The sequence below is a fragment of the Ciona intestinalis genome, chromosome 10 (genome assembly GCF_000224145.3).
Source record: "Ciona intestinalis chromosome 10, KH, whole genome shotgun sequence".
In the NCBI taxonomy this organism is placed as follows: domain Eukaryota; kingdom Metazoa; phylum Chordata; class Ascidiacea; order Phlebobranchia; family Cionidae; genus Ciona; species Ciona intestinalis.
In genome coordinates, this window is record NC_020175.2 from 1,357,162 (window position 1) to 1,372,408 (window position 15,247).

General features: G+C 35.7%; 1 protein-coding gene and 1 long non-coding RNA gene across 2 annotated transcripts in view; one reads left to right on the forward strand and one right to left on the reverse strand.

The window, feature by feature from the left end:
* Positions 1–59: 59 nt before the first annotated feature.
* LOC104266112 lies at positions 60–12,244 on the forward strand. The gene is made up of 20 exons (XM_009861620.3): positions 60–252; positions 679–883; positions 1,209–1,375; positions 1,588–1,769; positions 3,987–4,102; positions 4,388–4,557; positions 4,942–5,059; positions 5,464–5,639; positions 5,870–6,097; positions 6,497–6,705; positions 7,106–7,236; positions 7,767–7,917; positions 8,365–8,428; positions 8,994–9,158; positions 9,515–9,716; positions 9,916–10,202; positions 10,497–10,643; positions 10,757–10,833; positions 11,250–11,392; positions 11,624–12,244. The coding sequence occupies exons 1-20, from the start codon at positions 91–93 to the stop codon at positions 11,761–11,763; spliced, it is 3,240 nt and encodes a 1,079-aa protein (XP_009859922.1). The 5' UTR covers positions 60–90; the 3' UTR covers positions 11,764–12,244.
* A 1,884-nt stretch (positions 12,245–14,128) lies between these two features.
* LOC113474638 overlaps positions 14,129–15,247 on the reverse strand; it is a 2,805-nt gene continuing 1,686 nt past the window's right edge. The window contains exons 2-3 of the long non-coding RNA XR_003396323.1: positions 14,591–14,597; positions 14,129–14,169 (exon numbers count right to left, since the gene is read on the reverse strand). This is a non-coding gene — a long non-coding RNA (uncharacterized LOC113474638). The remainder of the gene's footprint in view (positions 14,170–14,590; positions 14,598–15,247) is intronic.

The window sequence follows — 15,247 nt, forward strand, 5'->3', positions numbered from 1 at the left end:
TGTTTTATTTGTCAAACTGTATATCCTGTTTTATATATAAAATTTATGTTTGTGAACAAAAATTAGATTTAGTTTTTGCATGTCGTAAATATGGATGATTGTGATTTGGAGAAACTATCTGCAGCCCCTGCTAAATTGTCACCAAAGTTTAATCGCAACACAACGGAATATGAAGCCACCGTGCCAAGCAGTGTGGAAAAGGTTAAAGTGGATTGCATGACAAGCGACAGCGGTGCTTCTTACCAAGTTTTTGTGAGTTTCACATGTTTCTTCTCATGATATTCTTAGGTTTTTAACATGGGCTATTCAAAATTTGAATTTCAAATATATACCTATGTTGTTTTTTAGCTTTAGCAGCTTATTATAAGTTGTTGTCTGTTTAATGTAGTCGTATACAAGTTTATGTCTAAATCCAATCAAATTTAACCTTTTACATTTGTTTGATAAACTTTCATTATTCTATTAAACTTTTGCTAAAAATGCATTTTGCTGTTGATATACTTTTTGTTACTGTTCCAATGAGATAAATATCAAATTATGTTATGTATTCTGCATACCCATGTTATCACCATGCTTATCAATTCTCATTAACTTTTATAACTCTTACATACTTCCACTTTATTTCTTTGTTTCAAATTTGAAAACACATAATATGTTTCATAACATTTTATGGTCCAGGGAGCAGGAGGAGAGAAATCGATTCCTTTGTTAGAAGGAGGAGTCACTGAGATCCGGATCGAGGTTTCATCGGAAGATGGGACAGTGAAGAATTATTTGATCCGCATCAAAAGATTATCAGCTTCTGATGCTTCACTTAACCAACTTTCACTATCAGTGGGAAAACTGATGCCACCATTTTCAATGGGTTGTTTTGAATACATAGGTAAGTGAGTGAGGCTGTCCTGATAATTCGTATTCAATGAATTGGATAAATCAAAAAATGTAGTGGTATTTTTACCATTAATCTATCCTTAGTTTGGCTGTCAAGGGAAGATCTTCTATGTGTTACTATTAAAGCACTTGTCAGTCTTGTCGCCTACCTATGTGGAAGCCACAAACATCTAATGAGATGTTATAGCCAACCTAAATCCAGATCCTTGGCATGCTGTTATGCGTTATATGACCTTTATTGTCTTTCCTGAGAACACATCAGCATCTCGATCATTAAAGTTTCTATTGTCTTAAATTAACCAAGAAGTTTGTTTCAGCCACTGTACCCAGCATAACTGAAGAAATCACTGTAAAACCCGTCGCCCCCGACAAGAAATGTAGTGTTGTGGTGTCAGGGTCGAATGAAAGCTTCACCTTACCATTACAACTTGGTGAAACAAGGATTGTGGTTGCAGTTGGTTCAGTGGATGGTAGTAAAACGCAGGTGAATTAATAATGTGCCAGGACGTTGCGTTTTTAACTTTTTTTAGAAAATCGGGGTTGACACTTTACCAAGGTAGTTATACTGTGACATTATTTCATTTGTTAAAATACTTTTAAAATTTTAAAATGTGGTTGACGTTTTAAAAAACAATGGAACTCTATTTAAAAAATTCAAACCTATGACGGATATATACTTCATTTTCTTTACATTAGGAATACGTGGTCACAGTTTTAAGAAAGCAGTTTCCGTGGCCAGTTACCTTTAAAGATCCAAAGCTGAGCATGAAGTATGAATGTCCCATGCTTCTCACACCCATGTATAACCCAGTGTCCATACAAGGTATAGATACAGAGCTGTCAATGTCACAACCTTGCATGGATATGCTTGCTAGAAGGTAGGATGTCTAAATACATATTTCATCAGTTGGTTAAAATGCTCCTGAGTCCTGAGTGTACATTAAGATTCAATTATGTTTTTCAATTTTTTTTTAATATTGGTTAAGTCAAGATGCTTTAAAGTGTCTGGACCACGCTCATACAAGTTGGGTTTAAATGAAAATTTACACTTAATAAATTCTATCTGTGGTATTTTTTTGTAAGAAAAAATAATTAGTTTGGCCAAAAAAATGTTTAAAAAGTACAAAAAAATTCGCCTATTGTTGCATCACTCGCGGGCACTATGGTGTAAATTACGTCACGATCTTTCCTAATCGATCACTTGATTTAGGCTTTGCTAGCAGAAAATGAATTTATGTTTGCAGCAAAACAGAGTGTACCGTCGACATAGTGTTTTCTGTTACTTTTAAATTAAGAAATATGCGTAGGTATTGCCGTGGCCTGACTTTAGTTTAAAATTAACGTGTTTTTTTTAAATTGTTTGTAAGTGTATTACAGTACATTATTTAAATTTGTCATTTAACAATAATGTAAAAGTGTGTGATCGTGATGTATAGTCAGGTAGAAGTATTTTATCTGAAGAAGTGACATAAGTGAAGATCCTAGTCCACTAGCAATAGGTATATTGAGCCTTTGAACCTGTACTTCCAGCAAGTGTTGGGAAAGTAGACAGGCCAAGTTTGGCTAGCATGTAAAACAAGTGAAGCTGAGAAAATCAAAAATACAATTTGGTGGGTTGACTAAGAATAGCATTTAATAAAAAAGTGTGACATTTAATAAGTCTGTTGGTTAAAAAATGACTGGAAATGGAAAACAGAAAGGTTCCATCAGTACTGATCAAAAGTATAAGTGAACAACATTATAGTGGAAGTTCAACAATATTTGCAAATTGCAAGAATATTTCATCATTCAGTTATGAATGGTCTTGTTTCATACAAAATGTGATTCATGCAAGGGTTATGTTGTTTTCATTCAACATTTCTAGAAATAAACATTTAAGTATTGCATTATTTTCATTGTTTTGAATAAAAAACGCTTGTACCAGATGTTGGATTTTTTTCTTCTGCGCTCTCCAAATAAATGCTGCTTACATGATCCGAACACGTTTCTTTGCATATCCTAATGGGAACATATCATAGTAAACCATCTGAAGTAAAATGTGCAGTACACATATGAGATGACCACTGACCAGCATTCATACCAATGTAATGTTGCTTGCTTTTTTCTATGCCCCACTCTTCCTTTGAAAATGAAAACACACACACCTATATATATACTTATTATCGCTTTAGTCGTTCTTGTCTTGCTATTTTAAACACAGTACCAATCAGGCATGATTACTCGGCTTATGGTAAACTCCTATAAGATATCTTATATAGATATAAATATAGTCTATGCCATTTGGGGAAAAAACGAAAAGAAATTCTCCACCAAGCTTGGTAGGCTATTTTGTGTGGTTATACACTGATACCCAGGAAATAACTTTCAATTAGTTGCTGAAGCCATTTAAAGTATTGTTAATACCTTAAAAAAACCCTCTGATTTGCTTATCTATCAAAACTGCACCAATAAACCGTAAACCGCTGATAGGCCGGGTTTTCCCCACAAACGAAATATTGTATTGTGACGTCACAGTGCCCGCGAGTGACGTTTTTTTACAACTTTGAAATTTGATTTTTTAAACCTTCATATCTTTTAAATTAAAGAAAATTTTCACAAAGTAGCTGTTAATTTAGCATCAGTAGACATAAAACTTTATTCTTATGCAAAAAACTGCGCAACCATGAGAACCGTGGGCCAGACACTTTAAAGTATTTTCTAGTATCTTATAGCTATCATAAGTTTAGTAATAAAGTATTAGCAATAGGTTATTGTAGGATGCTGTTTTAATTTTTCAATATTTTTAAAACATAAAAGGTAAACAAGTTTGCTGCAGTCTCATATGCTCCATTTGTAACCAAGAAAATGAGACATTTTCCACTATGTTGGCACAATGGCGTATGCCCAGCATATGTGAACGTTAGTCAGAAGCATCTAACCTTGGCTGTTAAGATGTTCTCCCATTTGTTACAATTAAAGCCTACATTGTAACATGTTCCATGGCATGTTTTGTTTTTTCTGTGTGAAAGTTTTTTCAGTTTATGGCTCGGAACTTTTAGTAATCAGTGTGTTATTTGCATAACCATGTTAAGTAGTGATGCAAAAATCACTTTTAGATCAAAAACGAACCCATTTGATGAAACCCCCTTAGCTACAGACTGGAGACAACTTGACAGTGAACTTGATAAGGAGATTTCAAATACTGTGGCTTTGTCAGTATATGCTTATAAAGGTGAGGTTTATGTTATTAATATGTGTTATTAATATGAAATTTTTTATTCTGCTTAGTGTTTTACTGATTTGCGAAGCTGTAGTGTAGTACACAAATCGGGTTTAACCACGCTTTCTAACTGATGTCCCCCCTCCCCCTATTTACCCATAGCATGTTTTAACAACTGTTGTTTTGCTGTGAATTCCCTTTTTTTTCATTTTTTAAAAAAATAATATGAATATGATCTGTTGTATTAGAAGAGGTATATAAAATTATATGTTATGTTAAAAACCACACAAACACCAGGTGCAAAAGATGAAGTGAAGTTGCGCAACTTGGCCAAACTTGCCACCACCAGCACAAACAAACCAAGTACAGACCTTGATGTAAATAAAGTCACCAACACACCGTGGTACAAAGCTGAGTTTGAAAGCTCAAATGCAAACAACCAAAGTTCGTGGTCACATAAAGTAGAGGTGAGTGGCAGGGGAACTGTTCACCAAACCTACATTAGTTGCTATATTAGGGATTTTTAAACACCTCTTCTCTTCTTTTGATGGGTGTCAAACCCCGAGGTGGCAGATTGAGCAAGGCCGGCTCTGGGAATCTCTTGTGTTGCATTAATTAATGAAGATGAAAAGAATGACTATCCCTGCTTCTCCTGCAAAAAGTTCAGCGCCTAAGTTGATAACCAATGTTGTTTTAATATATAGTTAAAATGCATTCATTTATAATATGCAGTTTCTTTTGAAATGATCACAAAAATACCCAGAATATCTATTTCAGACTTTACTTTAATTTATGCAATGTTTACCGTGTAATGGTCCATTCCCTTAAACATAAGCTGTTTACAAACATAGGTAAGAAACTGGGAGAAGCGTTTACAACACATGGCTAGTGGTAGCAATGCTGATGTTATGCTGAAGGAAGCTGAGAAGCATTGCAAGGCTTATAGAAGTAAACTACCAAAAACGCCAGGTGTTTAAACTGTTGGAAACTATGGTTTAATGCAGTTATCTTATGCACTTGTTTTTACAAGTTTTTCGAATATCCCTTTTATAGCTAAGAGGCTTTTTTATTAAAGTGTTATTTGGGTTAAGGATACAGTGAGATTTAATTAGAAAATTCAGTTTAACCCAAGTTTTTTTTGGGTAACATCTTGATTCACTAGTGACTACTGAAACACCTATAGTTTATTAAGTTATACTCACCATCTGGTTAAACAACCATAGCCAATTTATTGTAATGTCACCTGATTAATGCAGTGTAGAAATATCCAAGATTGGCCTGCCACTTTGGAATCTACTATTTTTGTAATATTTACTTTTATGCAACCCCAATTATAATATATGTATATTTTAAATATTTACCTTTTACCGCAGGTGACCCATCCACCTACTCAGAAGGCCAAGCACCTTCAGATGAATTACAGCAAGCTTGTGTCTTATTTGCTGGAGCTATTAAAGCTAAAGGTAAAGAAGCAAAAAATCACCTGATGTTGGCCCATGCTCTTGAGGAGCAAACTTTGTTGGATGAAATGTATGGGCTTGCTACAAAGGTATAGTACTGTGGGATAAGATGGGATTGCAATAGCGCTGAATATTCCATATTTTCTTATCTTGTTTTTAACAATTAACAATGCTCTTTTAGAGTTGAGAGGCCACAGATATCTAATTCTGTGAATATTCTTTGTATAGACCGATAAAACCAGTAACTTTTTTCTGTCTGGCATCCTGTGACAATATATATTCAACAACAATATAACAAACTCTACACATTTAATATCAGGAAGATGAAGCAATAGGTGCGGGGTTGGACAAGGAAGCCAAGGATAGTTCACGATTAGAGGAATGCATGGCCATCTGTAAGTTACGTGGAGTTCCACCTAATGCACCTCTTGCTTTACAACTGAAAGGTATAGATGAGGAATACAAGGCTTTACTTGAGAGTGGACAATCTGGTAAAGCAGATCATGTTCAAATGTTGTATGCATGGAGGTCTAAGCAAGCGTTACAGGCAAGATATTTACTTTGTAAACTCTGTAAACAATCCAATAGTTATTACATTGTAAAACATCTATTCTAATGATGAGAGGCTTTATGCCACATGATGGATTAAGGCCAGATTTGGCCCATTACCCCAACACCACACCTCATCGCACTCAGACGCATATTATTGGCAGCATATTTTATCCTTGGTTCTTACGAGTTACCACACTTTTCAACTTTGTGTATGATTTTTATTTGATATGGCTTACAATTTGGACAACCCATTAGTGACCACTGCGTTGGAGCAAAGTCCGCTAAGTGTCTTGCCCATGGAAACATACGCGATCAGTGTTAACACTGTCGTCCAGCGTCAAGCCGGGGACACTTTGGTTTCGGGTATCGATATAATATTATTTATCTCATCCAGGATGAGAAATCTACGTTACAACGTGGGGATGAAAGTAAGCCATTATCACAAGCTTACCTCAAGTACATGGATGCTGTGACCACTGATCCCAACAATCATCTGTGCAACCTTCACCTTGGGAGGATGCTTATCGAGCGTGGGGACCACAAGGAGGCAGTAGAGAGGTTACAACAAGCTGTTGGGTTGAAGCCAACTAGTGCGGAGGCAAGGTAGGTGGGTAGGTGTGTAGGTGTGTTTGTGGGCTGTGTATGGGTGTCTTCATATGTACCAGACACGCATGTTATGCTGGAAGGACATCGTAATTTATAGGTGTCGTGTGTTATATTACATTAAATACACATGGTGTATTCATACACCTCATGCTTACTATTGAGCTATAACATAGGTGACTTCTTAGGCACCATACACACATGTCTATATTCATACATCTCATTCTCACTGTTGAGTTACACCATGGATGTCTATTTATGCACCAGGCACACATGGTATATTTATACATCTTATGCTCACTGTTGAGTTACAAAAAGGGTGTCTTTCTATACACCGGAAACACATGGTGTGAACACCTGATACTCACAATCTAGTTATAACACGTACAATCCCACCCAGGTTCCTCCTTGGTCTAGCATTATGCATGCAAGATAGTGGGCCAGGTGATAGAGCAGATGAAGCAATCAACTTCTTACATGAAGGTCTTGAACAATTGCTGCTTCGAAGGCAAACAGAAGCAGACACATCTGGTAAGTTAAGCAAGTACATTATTGCTTGTTTGTGTTATGTATTAACTGTTGCTGTTTTATGACTCTGATTTTTTTAAAATAATTCTATGGCAATTTCATTATTGTGCTTGGAAGACTTACATCGGGGTTGGCAACCTAAGGGCTGTGCTACCAAATTAAAAGAAGATATTTTTTTTTCACTCTGTTAAAGTTATGAATGAATGAATGTAACTTACTTTATCCTTGCATGGTCGGAAAACGACAGTCGTTATAACACGGGTGTTCATACACCTCTTGCCAGCCTACGAGTTACATACTGTGGAACTTCTTTTTAATGGAATATATAACTAATCAGCAATAAACACGGTATTTTATAATACACTGTGCCTTTTATTTAAGTGGTAAAAGTTGTGCCATTGTTACATCACAATTCAACAACACTTAATATTATTACGGTCCTTAAGACCGTGCACAGTTCAGGTTGGCCGGCAGTTGCACGAAAGTTGTTACCCTTGTTTAACATAAATTAGCCATTAAATGTTCCTCCTCAGTCATCACCCCTTCATCTTCCACCAACCTCCACGCTGAAGATATCTTCCGTCTCACCAACATCCAGGTGATCCGAGGACTTCACATGCTCGCTGATAATTTAAAGATGAAGAAGATTGAAGGGATGAGGTCGTCCAAGGATGTTTATCATTGGTAAGTTAAAGATATAGTAGGTTGGGGTAAGGTGATCTATGTTTCATTTTGTTTTATTATCCAATTTAATAGTAAATAAAAATATATAAGAATATATAACCATATCCTCGCGACTTTAAAACGATATTGTTAATTGTTGAAAACCTGATGGGGAAAATGGGATTGAGGTGATAACTAACGGTAACAATATTACCTCACAGGCTCACACTACAATAGATAAATATTGTAAAACTCCTTGTTTTGTCAAATTTTTTGAGTATAGGTTCAGTGGGAAATAAAAAGTAAAATTCTTTTTGTCTATTACATATTTGTGTAAGAGCAATTAAAGCAGATAGAAATGAAACTGGACTTGTGAATATTTATTAGGTCTATAGACTTGCACAAATGTCTTATCATATCATCGTTATATTTAAACACTTGATTATTTGTTTGTATTTCTACTTACAGTGTTTGCCTACACGCGGGAATGGCTTTATGTTCATTATACCACAGAGGACCTCTGTTCCAACAGGTTTGTTTGCGTTTCATATTTACATAGTAGTAAGGTTTCATGTGTGCTAGGTTAACACAACCTGTCTATTTAAAACTAAATTTTTATTAGCTTAGTTATGTTGACATGTTACAACACTTAGATTTAAAACGTTTACAAGTAGTTATTGCCGATAATTCTTTTTAACGACTGATATTTTGTTGCTTATGCTTAATTTTCGCTGTTTTAATTAATTATATCTCGATACGGTATGAAATAAACTTTATGTCATATATTGTCAAATAATATATTTTTTACATTGTGTGTACGTTATAAGCACATAACAGCAAGGGCAGTAATTCCCTTGTCTCTTGGTTTTATTTAATCTGATCTTGACCGTGTTTGAAAATATAAATAAATGTGTAGGTTATGTATGGTATATATATATATATATAACTTATGTTATATATGCTGTATATGTTATATTATTTGAAAAGGAAATATAGAAATAGTTTATGTCATATGCAGATTATCTGTTGATTTTGGGTGTTTTAACGAGGCATAATTACATTGATAACTTTAATTACTTTTATATTCTCAATCTCAGATAGAGTGGTTACTTCTCGATGCCCACTATGCGTTGCTGGAGATCATGATAAGCGAGCTCCTTAGTGACACCGTGTGGATCGAACAGAGGTGTCGATACTTGTCAGCGATGATTCGTGCAAGCACCATCACCAGGGATAATAAACTTCTTTCACTGCAAGAAAAAGTGAGTTTTAATTTGCGTGCCTTTGTTTGATGAATTAATGCAATTATTATTTTTTTAATTTGGCCGACAACTTAGACATTCCATAAGGCACCTCTGGATTTGAGCAACTGCAGTTATTGGTTTTAGCAGCAGTTTAGACCCTTAAATTCGCATCTTCTCAGCTAGTTCCAGGTTTACTAACCCCAGTATAGACTACTAGTGTCCTGCATCAATTTTACTGTTTTTGTGGAAAATTTTTGGTGTTTGTGACAAATTCTCAAGATTTTTTAAAATAAGTAAAAACTGTGTTCAATGCTGCAGTTAGACACCTGTGGTATAACCATATAGTGTTAACCATGATGGTATAACTCACCCAGGTCTCCCAGAAGCTTGTCACCCTCAACCCATGCAACAGTGAATCATTATATCTACTTGGTATGTCACAACTCATGATATATGACAACCTAGCACTTGGTGTGCAAGACCATCAGCCTTTACTTGAGGCAAGGCAAAGTTTGGAGGCCAGTATTAACTTGGAGGGGAAGCCAGCATCTGGTGACGTGCCACCCAACATTAAAGGTATGTTCTGTTATGAAAGGTACAAGGTGTAATGTAATAGAGATATTTATCAGAGGGGCCAAAGAGTTTGTTTTGAACATATGTGTATATTCCTATGTTTTGTTGGGTTGAGTTTCCTAAATATTTTACAAATAAAATAAAAATTAAGAATTGAATAAAGTAAAAACAACAGAATTTTTTAGTTTGGTTTCAAATTCAGAACAGAAATGGTGGAAAAAAAAGGAAGCTGCTGAAAAACCAAAGCAAGAAGTTAAAGAAGCTTCAAAAGTTGCCCCTGCTGCGAGGGGTGGCATGAGGGGTCGTGGAAGAGCGGCTCCGGCCCCTGCACGTGGTGCTGCAGCACGAGGTCGTGCAGCTTCCAGGGCTACACCAGCTAGAGGTCGAGCGGCACCTGCCCGTGGTGGAAGAGGAGCCGCGACACCAACTGCTGCATCTTCTAATACAAAATGTGAGAAAGATGCGGCTTCTCCTCAACCTGTGGCTTCTGTAAGTAGGAGGGTTTCTTTAACTTTATGGTTAATTTGAAAGTTAAATATAACTTAATTTTATTGTGAAAAGGTGATAAGCCTAATATGACTTCAATAAAAAACTATTGGTGTATGACTTATTGTAAATGATTGTATAGGAAAAGATAAAGTATTTTTTTTTTTTTTTAATTTTTGAGTATACTATATAAAAATACAAATATTTTAAAAGCAAATGTGAGTTTATAGTTTATGGATATTATATTCTTTTATACATTCACTTGAACATTTAATAAAATGGCGTACCTTCCACCAGACCACCCCTGTCGTAAGCGCAACTGCACCAATCAACCGAGTGACACATCATGCACGTCTTGGACTCGCACGTGCCCTTGCGCGAACTGACGATGAAAAATCGAACGCACGAACAAGATATGAAGAAGTTATCAAGATGGCTCCTGAAGTGAGTGAAATAAAATCGTGTGTTGTTTTATTATGTGGGTGAGGTCGTACAGTGTGGCACGCCATGATGCATGAGAATAATATGAATTGATAGTAAATAACCTTGTGTTCCAGATACACGACGCTTATATTGAGTTGGCTGATCTCTTGGTACGTTTGGACCCTTTGGCCGCAGTTGATATTTATTGCCGGTATTTACCTTGTTTCTAACATATTAAACAAAATTACATACGTGGTAACTTATAAGTGAAAAAGGTGTGTATGATTAGACATGTTATAACAATTGTCTCTTTCCTTTAATACCTACACTAGTGCACACTAACCTTTTTTGGGTTGGTGAACCCCTAAAATTTTTGCGATGAACTCATGCACCCCTGATTGCTTTAACGTAAAACTAATGACATTTCACAATTTCAAGTGATGCGAGATATAGAATTCATATCTGTAGGATAGTGGCTAAATTTGTTAAAAATGTTCAAAAACTAAATATTGTTGTTGTAAATTTTTAAAGTTTGTGATGTACCCTTGAATACCTTTTCAGGTCATATTACATGTACTTCATATGTTCATGATATACATGCATTGATGCATATATACTTCATTATAGATTTCCAAGTTCGGGAGAAGAAGATTCATTTGACGACGCTTATATAAGCGGTGAGATCGTTAGTATTTTGATGAAACATGAGAAATATGAAGATCAAAGACTTGTTCAACATATGGTTAAGTGGGGTAGAGTTATGGGGATAGGTGAGTAGAATTCAATGTGTGTTGTTAATTGCCATATGTATTGCTAAGCATATGGTGCTTATACAGTATGGAGTTTTTCAAATACGAAACTACTGTATGTTTACCGTATGTTTAGTGTAACATAATTTTTTCTCTATGTGTTTCTTGCTCTTCTTACTCAAAAAAAACATTTTGTCCTGGATATAATTATGTAAGTATGGCATTTACATTATTATCAAACGTTTATCTCAGGAGTTCTTGAAAAATACATGGGAATCCTGGATTCCAAGTTTAAAACTGAGATGTTAAAAAACATATACGCTGGTGTTCATAGAAAAGATATTGACGACCCAGACTTAGCTGCCTTCTTCAAGTTTAAATGCTGGATTTGAGTTTTTACCTGGATGACTTTTACCTGCTGTGCCACCATTACTACCAACACTGTGCTTTTTATACACTGTGTGTATTGCAAAGGGCCTTCTGTCATTGAAAGTGTTGACCTTTTCCATTGTAGCTGTTTATTCATTCCACTCTGCCACTGTGCTTTGCTTTTCATTAATTTGCTTCATTTTCACTGTAGTTTACATTAGCAACGTATCAATGTCTTAGTGTTGTTAACCAGTAGTAAATGTTATTTTCAAAATAAGTCTTATCTTTTTAAGAAAACCTCTTCGGGTCGTAGATATTCGCTTTTGCGGGAAAACAGCGTTTCTATTGCAGGAAAGTTCGTATTTGACCCCGCCCTACGTGTGTTCTACATTTTGCTTCCTATCTGCTCTAAAAACAATAGTTTCGTTAAACACCTTTTAAATCAAATAAACCATGACCATACAAGGTGATTTGAAATGAAAATATAGTGAACACCTGGCCAAATATAGTCCTATGTACAGCGCAAAATGCCGAACCTTTTTCTTTTCTCAAACAATATAGCGACATATTGGTCATGACAGCGAAGGATAAATAAATGTCCCAAGTGCGAAGGTATACGAGATGTAAATTCAGAACGCGCTGCTCGTTGTTGCTTGTTCAAACAATAAAAAAAATTAATGACTGACTGGTAAACAAAATTGGCTCAGTTTGTGGTGTGTTGTTCTCAGTTTCTTTTCTTCGTCAGACAGTTGTTCTTTTCCATGCGGCCAGAACCGTTTAAGGTGGCTGTACACAGTATACGGCATGCGAAGTGCGCTCGCTTGTTGTATCTAGTAGGCTATGATATGATGGGTAACCCCACCTCTCCTAACTAGTATGATGGGGAAACCCCCGTTGTCTCCAATAAAAAGGTGTAAAGACCAGTGTATTCGCGTATCGCGTGATGAGTCACAGACAGGTCGGGTTGCCATAGGGCAATATTTCATAACAAAGTACATATAAGCGATCAGTACAAAATTCGTACAGATTAGAGAAAACGACAAGTATGGAAATCATGAGAAATATAGTAGGGTGGCGAAAGATTGGACACTTTGTCAGACGAGACTTTTTTTAATTTTCTTTTTACGGACCTCCATTTAATGATAATCAGGAAAATAAGGTTACAGAATTATTCGACCGTATTATCACGACTTTATAAAACGCCCGTAAAATATTAAGATGCAATTTTTAATGCTCGCTAAATCATAGTAAAGCCGAAGAAAATTTTTAGTTTGCGTGTGCGAATGATTAAACTAGTTTCATAGCTTCATAAAACAACCTTGAATATTTCGTACAGTTTGATTTTGTCTCAAAAAAACTAGTTTTAGTTTTGTAAAACAAACACTGAGATATAGCCTAAGCATGAAGAAAATAGGCAGGGGTCTATTTCGCATTTTCTTATACCTGATGTTATACTATGTTCTTATATTTAACATACTTTTTTAATATTTAAAAACAGTAATCAGCTTTGACGGGCGTTTTTATAAAGTCGTGATGATATTGTCGAATTATTCCGCAACACTATTTTTCTGATTATCACTTAATGGGGTCTGTAAAAAGAAAATTATATAAGCGTGTAATTTATAAAAATATAATATACGAACCGATGTTTTAAATACAGAAACAAAAAGGAATATCATTATTATTGCTTCCTCCGAATGGCGGTTCTATTTACGATTTCAGCTCAATGCTCCGACAAACATAGCATTCCAAACCACATCCAATATCGAACCTTCAGCGTGGCTTGTACGGATGATATCGCTGAAGAAATCGAAGATATTGGAAATGGGGCGAGGTTCCCGATTGCTTGTACTGATGATTTATATAGAGAGGTTCACCCAGACATTTAAAACTTTAACATTAGATTTGCACCAGCTGCAATTGGTTGGAATTATTTTTATCACTGCGATGTTTCCTATATATATTATCTTCAACTTGTTATTTTTAAAATTTAATTCCATGTAAGGCCAACGCAATAATGGATGTTTCCCTCGGCAATTACGATACTTAATGGCAATTCTCCATACTAGTCATTCCTTACGTCTTGTCCAAATTGTCAGCCATACAGTAATAATCCCACACACACATTTACATATGTTGTAACTGGTTGTCCCCATCACCCGAGTATGAATGAATGAATGTAACTTTATCCTCGCGTGGCCGGAAAGCGACAGTCGTTATAACACGGGTGTTCATACACCTCGTGCTAGCTTACGAGTTACGATGTATGTTGCTTTGTAGGTGATATTTTTTTTGGATTTTTTCATTTTTTTAAATATGGCTGATAATTTGGACAACCCATTAGTGACCACTGGGTTAAAGCAATTGGCGTTAAGTGTCTTGCCCAAGGATACATACGTCCACAATGGTAGCAGCAACGAGCCTTAAACCTTTAGACACCCGTTGTTGGTATATTGTTTGTGAGCTGATTGCAGGTGATCTGCAGTTGACTTCGTGCGCTCGTGGGTGTCTAAAGCTACGTCCTTGTCTAGGTTATCTAGGAGTTGTCGTTTGCCGTTTCCTAGTCTGGGTTATCTAGGGTTTTGGCTGGCAAGAAATCACACGGTTCTGCACACTCAGTTACAGTAACTGGGAAAAAGGAATTACGGGTGTCAGACGAACCGGCGTGATAAATGGCGGTAACGAGGTTATAATGCAAAGGACACAATTGGGAACTTCGGCGCTAACTCGGTTAACGGCAGGGTGCATCCGCCGCGTTGTGGGAAAGTTAGCACGCGACGTCAAACATTTGGTCAATATTGGGGACAAAAGAATTCGTGTGACGTAATATTACGACGGGCCGCTACAAACCCATTACCTACACCAAGGTGATCCTAGAATACAGATATTCTAGCGGCCATTTTCGATACCTTCTACTGGTACCACTAACCTAAAATTTGGACACTGTACTAACTAGACCCTAGCGGTACCGATTCTAAAATGAAAAATTTAAAATTCGAAAAAATATTAATTATGAATATTAATATTCGTCATAAAAACATATTTATAGAATTTTCTCCCGATTCAGCTTCGAATATGTTATAGCGCTATGTGATACCTAAAATATGAAACATTATTTTCTTTAAAAAAGTGCGGGGATAGATGTTAAATATAAAAAAGTATGATCATAACTTGAATCATATAAATATTATATTTTCGATTTTTTTTGCGAAAATATAACTTACGCATACATCTATGTAGGTCACTAGCATGTTATCCACATCGAAAAAAAAATTAATTTCAACTTTTTTTTATAACTGAATATTAATATTCGTCATAAAAATATATTTATAGAATTTTCTCCCGATCCAGCTTCGAATATGTTATAGCGCTACGTAATACCTAAAAAATGAAACCTCATTTTCTTCAAAAAAGTGCGGGGAAGGGTTCAGAATACAAACAAGTATGAGGGTCATAACTCGAATCATACAAGTATTAAATTTTAAAATATTTCGGCGAAAATATAAC

Excerpts from the sequence above, each read along its gene's own strand:
- LOC104266112 (XM_009861620.3), top strand. The coding sequence starts at position 91 with ATGGATGATTGTGATTTGGAGAAACTATCTGCAGCCCCTGCTAAATTG. Across the intron at positions 4,558-4,941 it reads CGTGGTCACATAAAGTAGAG|GTAAGAAACTGGGAGAAGCG; the intron begins GTGAGTGGCAGG and ends TTACAAACATAG. Across the intron at positions 10,834-11,249 it reads GCAGTTGATATTTATTGCCG|ATTTCCAAGTTCGGGAGAAG; the intron begins GTATTTACCTTG and ends ACTTCATTATAG.